Here is a 15264-nt window from a genome sequence, read left to right on the forward strand (position 1 = left end):
TGGGTATTTAGACCAAAGTAAACTGTGTCCAGGTTCAAATCAAACACAGGGCCATCTGAAGGGGTCACATGATAAATCTGTGGGGTCACATGACAATTGAGGAGATAAAAATACATTTGTGACACCAAACATGCACTCGAAAATATTATAAAAAAGAAAAAAAGTCTCAGCTTCATGCATGAGTCATCTAAGTCTGTTCCTGCTTGGTTTGCAGTATTCTTGGTGACATTATTTTGGTGTGATGATAATAGGTTTGCGTTGTAATATCCGGGGGGCGTGTCCAGAGTTGAGTGGGCGTGTCTGCGCGCTGCTCTCCCTTCCTACCAGGAAAACGCTGGAGGAGACCCACAGAGCCACACACACAGCCGCACGCGCACTGCGGATGAGAGAGCAGGAAGACACGAGCTCCACCGGGAATATGTCCGCTTTCTCGCGCGCAGAGGGACGCAGCGCAGTCAATGCATACCCACTGCCTCTGCTTTAGTTCTGCATACAAACATCGCCCTGTCCCTGGAGCTGCTTCTTGTCCATCCCCGTCCCCTCCTCCCCCTCCTTCCACCTCCTCCTCCTCCTCCTCTTCACCGTCCCGTCGCCAGGATGGACAAGACGCTCTGCAGTCCGCATCCTGTGAACAAATCCAACTCTTCCTCGTCGGACCGCGGGAACTCATCGTCGAGGAAGCCCGGGAAGACCGGCTCGTACAGCCCGGGCTCCGGCTCTTTGGGCGGCCCGGCCGGAGCAGGAGGCGGCCGGGGAGCTGTGCTGCTGGGGAACAGCATGAATCTGCAGCAGCAGCAGCAGGCGAGGAGGAGGCAGCTGGAAGGAGTGCTGAGCAAATACACCAACCTGATCCAAGGCTGGCAGAACAGGTGAGTGCATGGGGGGAGTTTAGGTGTACAGATTTACTTTGAAGTGTTCAGATGTCAGATCTTTTGCTTCGTGTTGTTATTTGCCCCGTCCACGTTGCACTTTTGCCACCACGTCACCGTGAGGGGGGAGGAGGGGTGAAGAGGAGGTGAGGGGGTTTAAAGCCAGGACTGTGCATATGCTGCCTCTTAATAAACAATATAACTGACTTTATCAGGCAAACAAACAATTCAAACTACAAAATCAGAATTCACAGATACTTATTTGTCTAACACAACAGTCTTTTGCAGTTTTTGGCAATTTCTAGTGTCAAAAACAAACTGGTTTTAACATCTCAAGAGTGAATAGATAAAAGCGGAAAAAAATAAGGTTGTCAACTGTTGCTCAAACAAAACATCTGGAGACGTCCAACTGGCTTTTGGACATGATTAAGCAACAATTGTAGATCATAATTAGTGCAGCCCTATCTTGATGTTGCATTGCCTCTTCCTGTACGGTGTCTAATGTAATGTAACAGGGTTAAGTGGTGGACAAAATGTGAGGAACACTACTGTTTAGTTCATTAAAGATGAACCTCTGGATAATATTTTTCATTACTTGACTAAATCGTTTTGTTAGAAAACAGCAAAAATGCCAAAGATGACAAGTCATTGTCGCATGTTTGCCCAACTCAGTTACAACTAGAGCTACACTAAGTATATTGGCAGATATATTGGCTTTTATGAGCTTCAGATCTGCCAGTATAACTGTTTAAGAGGTGCAACCTACAAAATGTTTATGTAGTAATCCAACAATGACTTTATTGATTCATCAGTTAATCATTCTGTCTCAAAATAGTGGCAGTGAACTAATTGATGCTGCAGCTCAGATAGGATTCCTTGTAAGGTGTTGTATGGGCATGTAGCTATAGGAAATAAACAGTATATGTGTCCCTTAGAGCTCAACACACTGCAACTAAGAAACACATGCGTGTAGACAAACAGCAAAATACAGAATCATGCTGCAAATACATAACTCAACTTTTTTGGCTTTCTGTTAGGAAGCTCTTAAACATCAGAGCTGTGTACTTTGTTCATTCAGGAGAACATGACACTGTTCGTGTCCCATGTGTATGTCCATGCTAAGTTTCGCACAAACCGTGATCCATAAACTGAACCAAGAAGTGCTGGTGCCTCAGCCTCACCAAACTGCCATTGCCTCAGAACATATGGAGGACCTGTGTGGATGTGGTAGAAAGCTGTGGATGGCTTATATAAAAGCCACACCCAAAAGACATATAAAGGGCAATGCAAAACCACCACACAACCTTAATATCAGCACGTTAACTACATGCTTTGTTAGGTTTAGGTCCATCCTGGAACCCATTGCTTTTAGGAGAGGAGAGCCAACTTTTCGGGGGACTCCGGTGTAGCCAGCAGTTACCGATGACTCCAGCTAAGACTTCTCTTTTAGAGAGATATGACGTCAGCTGCACTTGCAGGCAGATGTCTGTTTAATAGAGATAATAAAACGCTAAATTACCATCATATGACTGCCAATGGGAGCTGGGATGGCATTACTGCTGATTGTCTTCTGCCTCTTTTGCTCTCCACTAGTGCAGTCAGAATTGGCCAAAAATGACCTTTGATTATTCTCTCTAAGAAAACACATCGGTTCGAACTATTCGAATATCTTTTTTTGCGCAATATGTCCACAAGAGGGGATACCAATACAACGAGAGACAAACTTATTTATTTAAACATAAACATGGCTTTTAGGACACTTCTCCTGTCAAAATCCGGTCCTGCGCGAGATTAGGTTCAGGTGATAGTCCTGTGTTTCACTTGTTGGCTTTTATAGCCAATCACAGCACCTGGAGGGTGAGATTGGACATAGCTCTATGGGGAAAGAAACAGTGCTTGTGTCTTATATGTTTTTAGCTTAATACTCTTTCCCACCGAAATTAGCGCTGGTTTTTCAGACCCGGGAAGACCCGCTTATAGATGCCGATTGTCTCTTTTCCCATTGCCAGTGGAGTATACTCCTGTCTGTCTCTGTTCTGCTGCGTCACCGTCTGACGTCACAAATGCGCCAGAGACAGGGTTAGTAAACAATGTTACGGTGGTTAGGTCTTTATTGTATCTATTACTCATTCAGTCTGTGTATCAAACTTGGCACAGAAAGATTTGGAACGACGTTCGAGCGCTGCTTGGACGGAGTCGGGCGGAATTTGTAGCTGAGATGACAAGGAGTCGCAGAAGTTACCGGCAGAGCATAGCATCGTGCCGGAAAGGGGCCGTGTCAACACAGGTTTTGTGTTCCCATCAATACCGTTCGGAGCTGAGGGGATAAAATTCCCCACTGAGCAAAAAAGCCAGGTGCCAGTGGGAAAGCAGCTTTAGTGTCCCCTGAAAACAGCTTCCGTTATCGTCTGTGCTTCTTGCAGTGTTTCTGTATTTGGCTGTTTCCCCACTTTGCAGCCTTTTTCAAATACTCCTATGTGTTGTCAAAATGCTGAAGATGTTTTTGCAGCACTTTTTTTTTCTAAAAATGCACTGCGGTTTACTCCACCATGAATTAGCCTGAAACATCTAACCGATGCAGCCTGGACTCCCTGTGCTCGCCACAGGTCACTGTGGTGAGTGATATTAGCTTGTTGCTCTAATTTACTGCCTTAAACAGCCATCGTGCTCATATCCTGTGGTTGTCTGATACTCTGTGGCTCATGAAGCACCGCAGCCGCTCTCATAATGAAGAATAGCTCAGCGACAACAACTGTGGGGATCGCAGCAGTTCATTATGTGCTCGATGCAGCATTTATGGGTTCACTCTCTGCCCTGTCCCACTCACTTAAATCTGACACCCTTGATTCTGCGAGAGTTTATGAGCACTTATGAGGGAGTTTTTAAATGTAAACATATTACTCAAGCCTATACCTGTAGTTGTCGTGAGCAGCTTAAAACATCTGGATGTGGTTTGGGGTATTTAAGCGGGATTAAAAACCTATCTTGTGATTTCCTGTAATCTGCAGAACTGCTGTATACTAAACATGAATTATGCAGGATTTCTATTCTGCAGCGATGGTGTGATTTGGGAATAAAATGACTTATTTTAGCCAGTATGCACCCAAAAATAACTCTTAAAGCATCCCATTGTCACTGTAGTTTGCTGCAGAGAGGTAGGAAGCTATAGTGTGTGTTATTATCTGGGATTGAAGCCAGTGTGTGTGACAGAGGGGGGAGAGAAAAGAGAGGAGTGGGTTGGGAGGCGGAGGTGGAGAGGAAGAGTGGCTTCTCCCTGCTCTCCCATTAAACTGACAGGCGGATGATGCACTGAACTGCAGCTTGATATGCGCCCACAGGAATACCTGGCTGTAAGAAGACACACATGTACATTCCTCAGAGGTGAAAGTGAGGTGGTATCGATCAAAAGACACAAACAAATATCACAGTATAAAATGTGTTATGCAAGCAGGACTGTGCTGATTTGTAAGCCGAGTTGTTTGCAGGAAGGGTACTGAAGGACCGGAGTGGGGTGATGATACCTGTCCAGGTTCAGTTTCAAAGCGCCCAAAGGTGAAGGTCTCATTTTCAAGGAGACATTCCTTTCAGTTGAGCGGCTGGAGCGAGCGCGGCGTCCTCAGGCTAAATGTAAAGACTCAGATAGTGACCGTCGACTCAAACACCCTGAAAACGTAGCCAGAAGGTGAAAGGCCCTCTTTTTTTTTTTTAAAGCATGCAATCAGATCAGATTAAATGTCTATTGTGAGCACACAAACCCTGATTTCAAACTACTGCCGCTGCCATTAGTCATGACTTGTAATACGGTTTCTGCTGCTTCACTTAGTAATTATAATCAAGAGTTTTGGCTCATCAGGAAACCGCTTTCATTTCTCAAATTAGCAATTCATAACGACAGCATAATCCTGTTGTCATGTGACCGCAAATCTATAAAGTTATTTACCTTTTCTTTTAAGTAAGTCAAAGCATAGGCGGTATGTAGTGTGTATGTACTGGTGACTGATGATAACGACCCATCAACACCAGAGGGTATTAACGACTCTCAGTGATACTAGGACAACAGCTCACTCTGGTTATACAAGTACAGTCATGTGAAATACTTATGTTTGGACGCTCTGATTAGAAAGGGTAAAATATTAAATATGGGGACATAAAATTATAATAATAAAATAAAGAAGCAGTAATGAAACAGTAACATAAACATCTAGTATATTCTAATATCCTTATTGCAGTGTGCTAATCTCAGCCGTTGGACCTTTTTACTCCAACAGAGCAATATAAAGTGAGACAGGAAGAAGTGAGCACATCTATTGTTACCGTAAATGCACAGACCTTTGACACAGGTAGGGTCACAAAGGGCCCGAGGTATCGTCATGCAATGTAATTCATTAGATTGAACTGTAACCCTGTATTGTGATTAGGGCTGCAACTAACAACTATTTTGATAATCGATTAATCGATTATTAATAGGATAAAAAGAAAAACAAGCTCAATTTTAGTTTTAGCATTATTTTCAAAACACAAAAATATAATATATTGTTTTCTTCTACAATGCTATGTTAATATATCAACTATGTAATTCAATTAATATCTTGTTGATTTACTTCTCTTAATTTCACATGTAAAAGGAAAGTACAGACGAGGCCACACGCAGGATGCAGCCATGACCTGAGTATAAAAGGGAAATGAAACTAACCAATATATTTAGATATTGCTCAAGTTTCTGTTGTGAATAAATAAAACATTCATTTTAGTCTGTGTCTGACTAATGGCATGAAATATTCAAAAACTTTATGTTATACTCCAGCATCTGTCCGACCGAATTTCAGTTAATTAGCGAGAGATAAGCGTCCGTGCTGACGGACAAACACACGAGTACAAGTTAATTTAAAATCAACGTGACGGACAGAAGTACTTTCAGTCAGTTTTCTGTCATCCAGCTAATTTGGTTATTTCACAGCAGTAAGAGGACTTTTTGTTCTCCCTGGTTGAAATGTCCTTGTGCTTTTATTTTGAAATGGAGGACAATGAATAGAGAGAGTTAAAATCACGACTGCTCATCATGTGATTGTAGTTACATGAGGTAGAAGCCTCCAAGTAGTCTGTGGGGCCAAAAAATGAATGGATCCTACTTTTTTTCTCTGTTTCTTTCAGTGTTTTTGAGTTAAAGTTCCACAGGAAAAATAAGTATTTTTGTGTTTTTCAGTTAAAGGCTTTTGCCTTTATTTGATAGGTCAGCTGAAGAGAGACTGGAAATGAGGGGAATAGAGAGTGCTGGATGACATGCACCAAATGATCAGCACACCGGGGGTCAAACATGTGATCAGTGCGTCGAGGACTGAGCGCCTACTCTACCAACTGAGCTAAACCAGCGGCCCGTGTTTTTTAGTTAAACAACATGAAAATATGTGCCTTTGTTCACAGACTAAACATATTTGAAAAACATCAGCAAACATTAAAAATCAATAGGATTTTTTACAATGCAATTCCTCCACAGCGCCGTAACGAAACTCCGGCGTTATGCCGCCTTTGTCATTTTACATTGGACCAAGCAACGCCGCTGTAAAGCCGCTCCACGTGTGTTTTTCACAGTGTTCCGATGTTGCCGAACTAAAACGTGTGTGAGGTGTCAATAAACTGTATGAGCTTTGTACACACACGCAAGGTACTGTTCCGCCCTGTCATCTCCGCAGTTTACACTAACGCCGTTTCGTTACTACCTCTGATGCTGGCTCAGAGGCGGAGCGACTTCGCCCCAACATACCGCCTCTGTGTGATGCGTAACAGAGGCGTAATAATCTAGCCTTGAACTGGCAGTGTTTAAGGGGTTAATGTTTTAAATTGTCCAAAACCAAGTTTAGTAGTGAAAGAAGGTTTTAGCATTGTGCTTTTAATATGTTTGACCTTGTGTTTACATTTTTATTGTGCCTTTAAACCAAGAAAAAGCTCACTTTTAACCTTTAAAGTGCCTACAGCATTTATATATAGAAACATTAGAGGGAGGAGCGGCAGTGCAGACGGTGTTGGAGTAATTACAGTCATCAGTCACGTTCCAGGATTCATCACATGCAGAAACATATTGTGTGTGTGTTTGGCAGGCGGTGTCGTGGTGGGCAACAGACCTGAGTGGAGCTAATTCTGCCACTGTGTGGGAGGCCATGTGTCAGTGTGAGGTGCTGTTATGTTCTGGAGGTGCTTTGTGTGTGTTTGTGTCGGGGGAAAAAGTGCTAGGTAGCCATTTCTGTACACACTCATATACATACTATACTTGTGAGGACCCTCACTGACAAAATGCTTTTCATGTTACCAACTTTCCCACATTAAAACGTGCGTAGAGAGAGGAAGAAGGACACAGACGGTTTATGTTCATGAGAATGAAATCACATAACATGACTAATCAGGAATAAATGTGCCTCATTATAACAAATACAAAACTTTATTACATTACCCTGTTTGTGAGCATAAGTCTGCCAGTCAGGTCAGAAAGATTTTCATCGGCGTCAACGGTAGTTTCACAAGAAGACAACAACTCCCATGATCCCATTCCTCATAATGTCATCAAACTACGTCTTAGTGTTCTGAACAGTTTTTTTTTATCGTATCTTTTTTTATTAATAATATTGTTTTTCCCATCAAGTTTATTGCTGAAATGTAGAAACATTGCGCTGAGAATGTTGTCATCGTACTGAGTAGTGTAACATTATTCTCTCTATAAAATGTGAGTAAATCACTCAAAGCCTTTTGGGACAATCAGGACTCTCCCTCCCTCCATCCATCCCTCCATCCATCCATTATCTATACCGCTTATCCTGTTAAGGGTGGCAGAGTGGCTGCAGCATATCTCAGCTGTCATTGGGCGAGAGGCGGGGTACACCCTGGACAGCGCTGACACATGGAGACAGACAACCTTTCACACTCAGGCCATGTCTACACGTACATGGGTATTCTTCAAAATAGAGTTTTTTCCCTCCTTCGTTTCCAAAAAACCCGTCCACACAAGCTATATATATATAGTTATATAAAAAATCCCCGTCCAAACGAAAACGAAAAAAACACAACAGAAACGCTGTCGTGAGAATGCCACACCAACAGGCTGAAAAGTCTATGGCCGGAAGTAGTGCATCCTGACACCTCTGTTCCTCAATATGAGTAACTGTACATATGTGTGTGAGCATGCAAAAAGTCCTGTTAGCAATGTTATCTATCAACCTGTCAGTTTGCAAGAATGTCGCCTCATCTACACGTCTACATGTCTCCGTGGAAATGGAGTTTCTAAAACTCTTCACCCTGGCTGGAGTTTTACAAAAGATCAGTTTTCAGTGACCTAAAACTGCGTTTGTGTGTGGACGACGGGTCGGAACGCAGAGAAAAAATGGACATGGCCTCACACTCACACATGCGGGCAATTTAAAGCCACCAATGAACCTAACAAGCATTTCTTTGGACTGTGGGAGGAAGCCGGAGTACCCAGAGGGAAGCCACGCGTGCACAGGGAGAACTCCACACAGAAAGGCCGCTGCCGGGCCAAACTGGGATTTGAACCATGAACCTTCTAGCTTTGAGGCCACAGTGCAAACCACTGCACCACTGTGCTGCTTTATAGGACGGGTAATGTGAAAAAGGGGAGAGGTCAAAAGGTCAACTTATTGCAGAAAAAGAGGCATCACGAACTGATGCAGGGGGTGCCCAGGATTTTATTTTTGTCTGTAAGCTCCTAGACCAAAAAAATAACGGGTTGCCAAAGTTATTTTTAACACACTCACACACGCTGAAAACATGTTTGACTGCATGCAGTGAGGAGACGACATCCTGCTGAGGCTTGGTTCTTCCTTTAGAGATACAAATATAGTCGCGTATCTGACAAAATTCTGTTAGAGTTTCAGTCGGAGTGATTGTAACGTAATGCAATAAGTGTTGAACGAGAAGATCAGAGGCTGGATGGAGGAACAGAGCTGGTTTCCAAGGTGATGATGGTGGGAATGGATTTTAAACAAGAAAATATGATGCAGGGGATATTTCCCTGATGTTCGCTCATAATCTTGTTTCCATCCACACGGCCTGGTGAGTGTTTGTGCATCAGGTATTACAACATTTGCATGCACATCACAGAAAGGCACACATTCAGAGCTTTCTCCTCGTTATCTCACGATTGGGAGTCTGAATCAGCGAGGGTCGCTTCATGTGTAGATTTCTAAATGTATGTCTTCCTAAGCGGTCAGCAGGGTGGGGAGTACGATGCGAGGGATGAATCACCTCTTTGCAGATGCGTTAGGAGGAACGGAGAAGTGCTGTGCTGCTTTGATCAAAGCTGTGAGTCGGAGCAGTGCAGCTCTGGTGGGGAGGAAACTTATAAGGTTGGTTTCTTGTTGATTAAAAAAAGCCTGGTTAGCCTTTTGCTGCCCTGATTTATTAATTTAGGTAGCTACTCTCCGCAGTGGAGACAAAACTGTCTCAACTCAAGGTCCACTCATTCGTTAGTTCTGAGCTTTCCCTCATTATCCGATTAAGTTTGATCATTAAACTGTAGACTTTTAACTTTGAAGTCAACACTGATGATGGAAAGTTAAAACAGTCCCATGACAAATGAGTGAGCCTAATCTGCGGACGAAGACCATGTGACCAGGTTGAAAGAGAGCATGAGTGTAAGTGGACAGCTTTGTCAATAAACTGTAGAGCTGAATTTTTGCATTACACAGATCAAAGCTCAGACTTGAATCGGAATCAGTGATGTTTCTGTGGTTAACATTGAATCAAAATCTTTGTAAAGATAAAAAACTCCCTTTAGAGTCAGTTCGATGTTGCTACATTTATCAGTTGAATTTGTATTTTATATTTAATCGTCTTGTGTCGCTGCAGCAAGGTGGTATGTTAAAGCACTGGATCTGGGGAAAAATAGTTTGTAAAGTTACTTTATAACAGGCGTGTAGGCACGGGTAGGCCTGGCTGTGCCTTGGCCCACCCACAAATGACCCAGGCCTACCCATTAAGAGATCATGGCCATCATGAGTGTGGCATAAACCTGTTAAATTATGACAGCGTCAGGGTGACAGTTTGTCACAGACGCCATGTAAATAAACAGCTGGATATAGACACGTCTGTTTTATTCAACTCCGAATATTATCTCAATATATTGGTCAGCGCCTTCGGCTCATTTTTATACAATGGCTGTAATACGCTGTCGTACAGTTACTGCCGTTGGGCAGCCTGTGAGCGTGCCAAAAATTTTGCCTTCCTATTTTTTCCGACGATTTTATCTATCCAATAATATATTTCCTTCTACGCCACTGCTCTACTGAACACAAGCTAACCCTGGCTTTTTACAGTGAATCCAATCATATGCTATCACGTCATTCTTATCGCTATTAGAGAGCAAATTCTGCAACCAGTTTTATAATATCTAACAGCAATGACAACTACTTTTCATTTATTAGAGGTCTTAGAAAGCATTAATACATATTAATTGTCTTTATCTGTGTTGTACCTGTTGCTGCATCAGCCTTTACTCGGCAAAGGATGCAGAAGGATGAATGTCATAAGGTGGAAAACTAAGGGAGCTGTGTCTTAAAAACAGATAGCCCAAGTGGATAAGTTAGAGGCATACAAAGTTGAGCGTTTAGAGAGCAAAAAAACGGGGGTGGTGGAGACCAAACAAGAGTTAAAAGTGAATATTTAGCTGATATCTCAGGGCTGTTTTTAAAGGATTTCTGCCCTCTAGATGTTTAAAGTAATTAAATCCAGCTTTAAGATCCTTCTTGACACTAAAATGTTGGCCCTACATGACCCCTTTGACTCTTCAACGCCACACATTTTATTACCAAACACTTTTAATTTCCTGCCACTAACCCTCCTCGTGGTCTGATGTTCCTCTGAGCATTTTTGAGAAATAACTGCCAAAACAGCCGGGAGGAGATACCAACTGTGCTGACAGGCTACTTCCTGCAGCATCATTGTTAATGCCATTAGGAAATGACAATGTTTCTGTTGATGGGGATAAATGTCCTTGACTTGGCTCTTCTAACAGTGTAACTATTGTTATGATGAGGATTGATCAGCCAAAACATACAAAAACAAAGTGGTTCAGTTTCTGGAAGCTCTTTATTACTATTCTTGGGTGAAAGGGGGATGACACTTCAGAGCTGTAGAGATAGTTTTAGATGAATAACCAGAAAAAAACACTGAAGTTGAGTGTTTTTAATGCCTGAAAACTGAAAATATATTGCATTTTTTTAAGTATTTAATTTATTGTTTTCTTTGTTGTCTTTAGATAAAGCTCAGTTTGTCTATACAGTTAATTTCAATAACAATCGCTATCAGATCATCTTTATGTTGAGGGTTTTCATGCTTTGATTTCCATGTTACTGCTTTTTTGCAAGCAGCTAGACAAATTTTGGATATTTATCCTGTTACACTGGTTAATGTGGGAATTTCCCACGGTACAATGTGTCAACAGAGAACAGAGTAAGTTCAGAGAAGATGAAAATGTTCAGTTTTCCCCACTTACCAAAGTGTAATTCTATTAATACTTAACATTTTGGAGCTTTTGTTGCGTCTTGCCGGGAACTTTCATTGTCTTCCTTTCATATATTTTATCTAATCTTCCTCAGTTTTCTCCAGACATGATTATGTTTCCCTTTTGCTTTGTCATCTCTTTGTCAATACAACAACTTCTTTTCGATGCTAATAAACTGGTATTTAGATTTTGCCTTATATATTAACCATGGATTAAGGTTCGGCAGAAGCTGAGGACTAATTAATAAAATATATTCATTTACAAATTCCCTGAAATTGATCTAAAATCGTTTGTCCTGGATGGAGATGTTCCGGGCTGCACGGTGCTGCAGTGGTTAGCGCTGTTGCCTCACAGCTAGGTCACCGGTTCAAACCCCGGTTTGGGCAAGGTGGGCCTTTCTGTGCGGAGTTTGCATGTTCTCCTCGTGCAAGCGTGGGTTCCCTCCGGGGTCTCCAACTTCCTCCCACAGTCCAAAGACAATTGGTTTATTTAATTATTTAATTGGTTATTATTTTAATTGGTGACTCTAAATTGCCCATAGGTGTGGGTGTGAGTGCGAAAGGTTTGTCTGTCTCTATGTGTCAGCCCCGTGATTGACTGGCGATCAGTCCAGGGTGTAACCCCGCCCTTCGCCCAATGACAGCTGGGATAGGCTCCAGCCTCCCGCGACCCTGAACAGGATAAGCGGTATAGATAATGGATGGATGGAGAGATGTTCATGTACCATTATTTCCTTTCAGATAGCAACGATACAGAGTATGGATACTAGTGCAATTACAAAAAATAAACAACAACAAAATATCGATACAGCAATATATCTTCATCCTGAATTATCGCGAGGCCCAATTTCCCTGCAATTTTGACTCACCGCGTCACTACTTCATGACTCCTCGCTGTGGCGATTATGACATGAATGAGGGTGATGTGAACGCAAATGAAGTTACTCAGATATCGTGATGTATCATTATGTGATGTCTTGCAATAAATCAATTATCGCAGAATCGCTGTATCGTGATATTATCGTTATCGTGTATCGTATCGTATCGTATCGTTAGTTACCCTGCAATTCCCATAGCATCTCTACTATGGATTATCGTTCGGAAAAGCTGAGGACTGCTATATTAACTTATTAAAAAGTTCACAGGAATTGACATTAAATTTATTGATTCAGTCATAGAAAGAGAGAGAGTTTTAAAGTGGTGTGAAAAGTGCTATATTGTGCTGCAAACCTCGTGTCGTTCTAGCGATATCTGCTCTCATTCTTTTAAAGGTATAATATTCACTGCGAGCTCAAGGAGTCCGCGGCCTTGCAGGTCAGCTGTTATCAGCTCTGCTTTGACACGAGAGTCTGAATGTAAAGCCCCAGGTTTTGTTGGGCACCATCCATCACGTTAAAGGTCTGCATTGTGGCTTAGCTGCAAAGGCAAGAACGCCCGGAGGGGTCAACGGTAAAAGCTTCCACTCTGCTGACTGAAAGGAGGAGAAGGCTTCACAAACAGTACAGTGTGTGTGTGTGCGTGAGAGGGGAAACAGAGACGGCCCGGATAGAAACTGACTCAGGCGGATTGTTCCCTGGTTGGCTGTGGTCGACATAAATCACGAGCTCTCCTGATGGAAGTGGGCAAGAGCGAGAGCGGGGATCAATTTTCAGAGAGCTGTATTCACTGCATCCTCTCTGGGGAGGGTTCATGGGAAAACGCCTGACGTGACGGATGCAGAAACAGTTCTTTGTCCTCTTATCGTTTGTATATCTGAAGACAAAAGCCAACTATTTTCATCATGAATAAGAAATGTTCAAAGCAATATTGGCTTGAGAAAGCAGGCAATTTAAAGACGTTAAGCTTATGCAACGTTTTCCAGCTCTCTAAAAGAGGAATCAATTACAAGAGTCTTGAGCCATGCTTGCAACTTCACCATGTAAGCCCTCTTATCTGAGTGTGTAAGCATGCCAACCTTTTGTTAATCAGCACTAAAAACCAAAGTTAAAGCCAAAGTATTGGACATAGTAAACACTAACGTGGTTTTATGTAAGGTTTAAGGAGACCAAGCTGACGGCCTGTCTTGACTGCGTGAATGCAACTGACAGCTTATATAATCTATTTTTATAATGACACAAGGAAGTTGTATTTATTGTGGAATAGGTCGTGTTTGGCTGATTCCTGATTTGCTTTAATAGGTCAAACTGATGAATAATCACTGAAACCAGCGTCCCAAATATAACAATCTGCTGCTTTTCTGACATTATAATTGAACACATTTTGGTTTTTCACTGTTTGCTGGAGAAAACAAGACGTTGTCATCCCCGGAAACATTTTAACCTGTTTACCAATTTTGCCAACCGAGAGAAAATTAAATAAAATAACCTGTGATTTATATTTTTTCCTTGATTTTCTGACATTTAATTAACTGCTCGAGAAAATACTTAGCAGAGGAATTGTTATAAGTACCCATTAAATCAAAGAAGTAGTTAATTGTTGATTTATGTGATATATAACATGCTACAAGCTAGCTAGCAGTCATGATTTGTCACTGTGTTTGTGTTTGAATCAATTTCCGCAACAAATCTTTCCCCAGCTTCATGTTATTACAGGAAACAGGAGTTAAATAGCACTGTGGTATCCTTTTCATTGGAACTTAAACGGGGGGCATTGTGCTAATTTCAAGCTTCATATTTTACTCTGTGATACCTGTTGAGTAGCTTAGCATAATTTACAGTTTAAAAAACTCATCACTTTTCTCACGCTGGTGCTCTGTTCAGGCCCTCATACAGCCTCTGACTGAAATGACTCAGTCAGCTCTGTCCCTTTAAGAAACCCCGCCCCTTCAAGTCCGCTTTCTCCTGATTGGCCAGCTCTCTGTGACGTCACAAAGTGCAGCGTGTAGAAAAAAACTGTGTGAAACCTGGCGTTCACAGCAGCCTGCAGACTGAGCTGAGAAGCCAGGGGATTACTCCAACATACTTTTACTTACAGATTTGAAACTTAACCTACGTTTAGTCTGGATATCCAACATTGCAACATTATATATGTGTTAAAATGTGAAACAGCATAATACCCACCCTTTAATAAAAATATATGCCTGGTCATGAACAAGCGTGTCTGTTGATGTGGCGTGACGTAGGAAAAGATAAGTGGAGGGTACGTGTGAAACAACAGCCTGAAGATAGATTGAAGTGAACTGTTGTTGTCCTTTAAAATGTGTGACACCTAATAGAAAAAAAGACCTGTGAGATAGAGGAGTGGACAGGTGAGACCACATAGCCTCTTGATATGGAAGTAGCAGCAGCCGTGTCTGTACAGAGAGCGCTGATCAATACTGCCGCGTCTGTAATCGCAGGGTGGAACGAGACATCGATTCTGAACATGGGTGAATCTCGGGGCCAACTTGACCAGAATGCAGGACAAAGGCGGCCGCTGTTACCTTGTGATACTGTACACAAACATGCAAAGGTCAGCCAAAGCCACCCTGTGCCAATCTGGCCTACGCTGATGTGCAGACCCAGAGCAAAGAACCACAGGAAATGAAATGTATCCGTGTGTGTGGTGTTGTCTTGGCATTGAGTCTTCCAGCCAGCGATGAGCGAGGCAGAGATTCAATTAGTTAGTGATTGAATGTGATTCATTAATCACAAAGGGGAAAATGTGGGGTTTAATTTCCACGCCTCGAGCGGAGATGACCACACTAATTGCTACCTTGAGTAATTCCAAATTGAGCTGCCGGCTGGATTTTTCGCTGAAAGCAGGCCTTAATGTGCACAGAGGGGGGGGGGCTTTAACGCATCTTGAATGAAGAGAGCCGTGGTAAATAATATCCTGCAGGCATTGTTGCACGGGAGGTGAGAAATTTAAGTGTTTGTGGGTTTTTTTCCTCATTCATAGCCTCTCCTCT

General features: G+C 42.4%; 1 protein-coding gene across 1 annotated transcript in view; it reads left to right on the top strand.

The window, feature by feature from the left end:
• The first annotated feature begins 597 nt into the window (after positions 1-597).
• Positions 598-15264, top strand: part of LOC138609398 (oxysterol-binding protein-related protein 10) — a 75183-nt gene continuing 60516 nt past the window's right edge. The window contains exon 1 of the mRNA XM_069682048.1: positions 598-869. Within this exon, the coding sequence (XP_069538149.1) occupies positions 598-869 (272 nt within the window). The remainder of the gene's footprint in view (positions 870-15264) is intronic.

The sequence above is a fragment of the Semicossyphus pulcher genome, unplaced genomic scaffold, assembly GCF_022749685.1.
Source record: "Semicossyphus pulcher isolate SPU_LCO1_2020_fin unplaced genomic scaffold, fSemPul1.0.p SCAF_5, whole genome shotgun sequence".
NCBI classification, from domain to species: domain Eukaryota; kingdom Metazoa; phylum Chordata; class Actinopteri; order Labriformes; family Labridae; genus Semicossyphus; species Semicossyphus pulcher.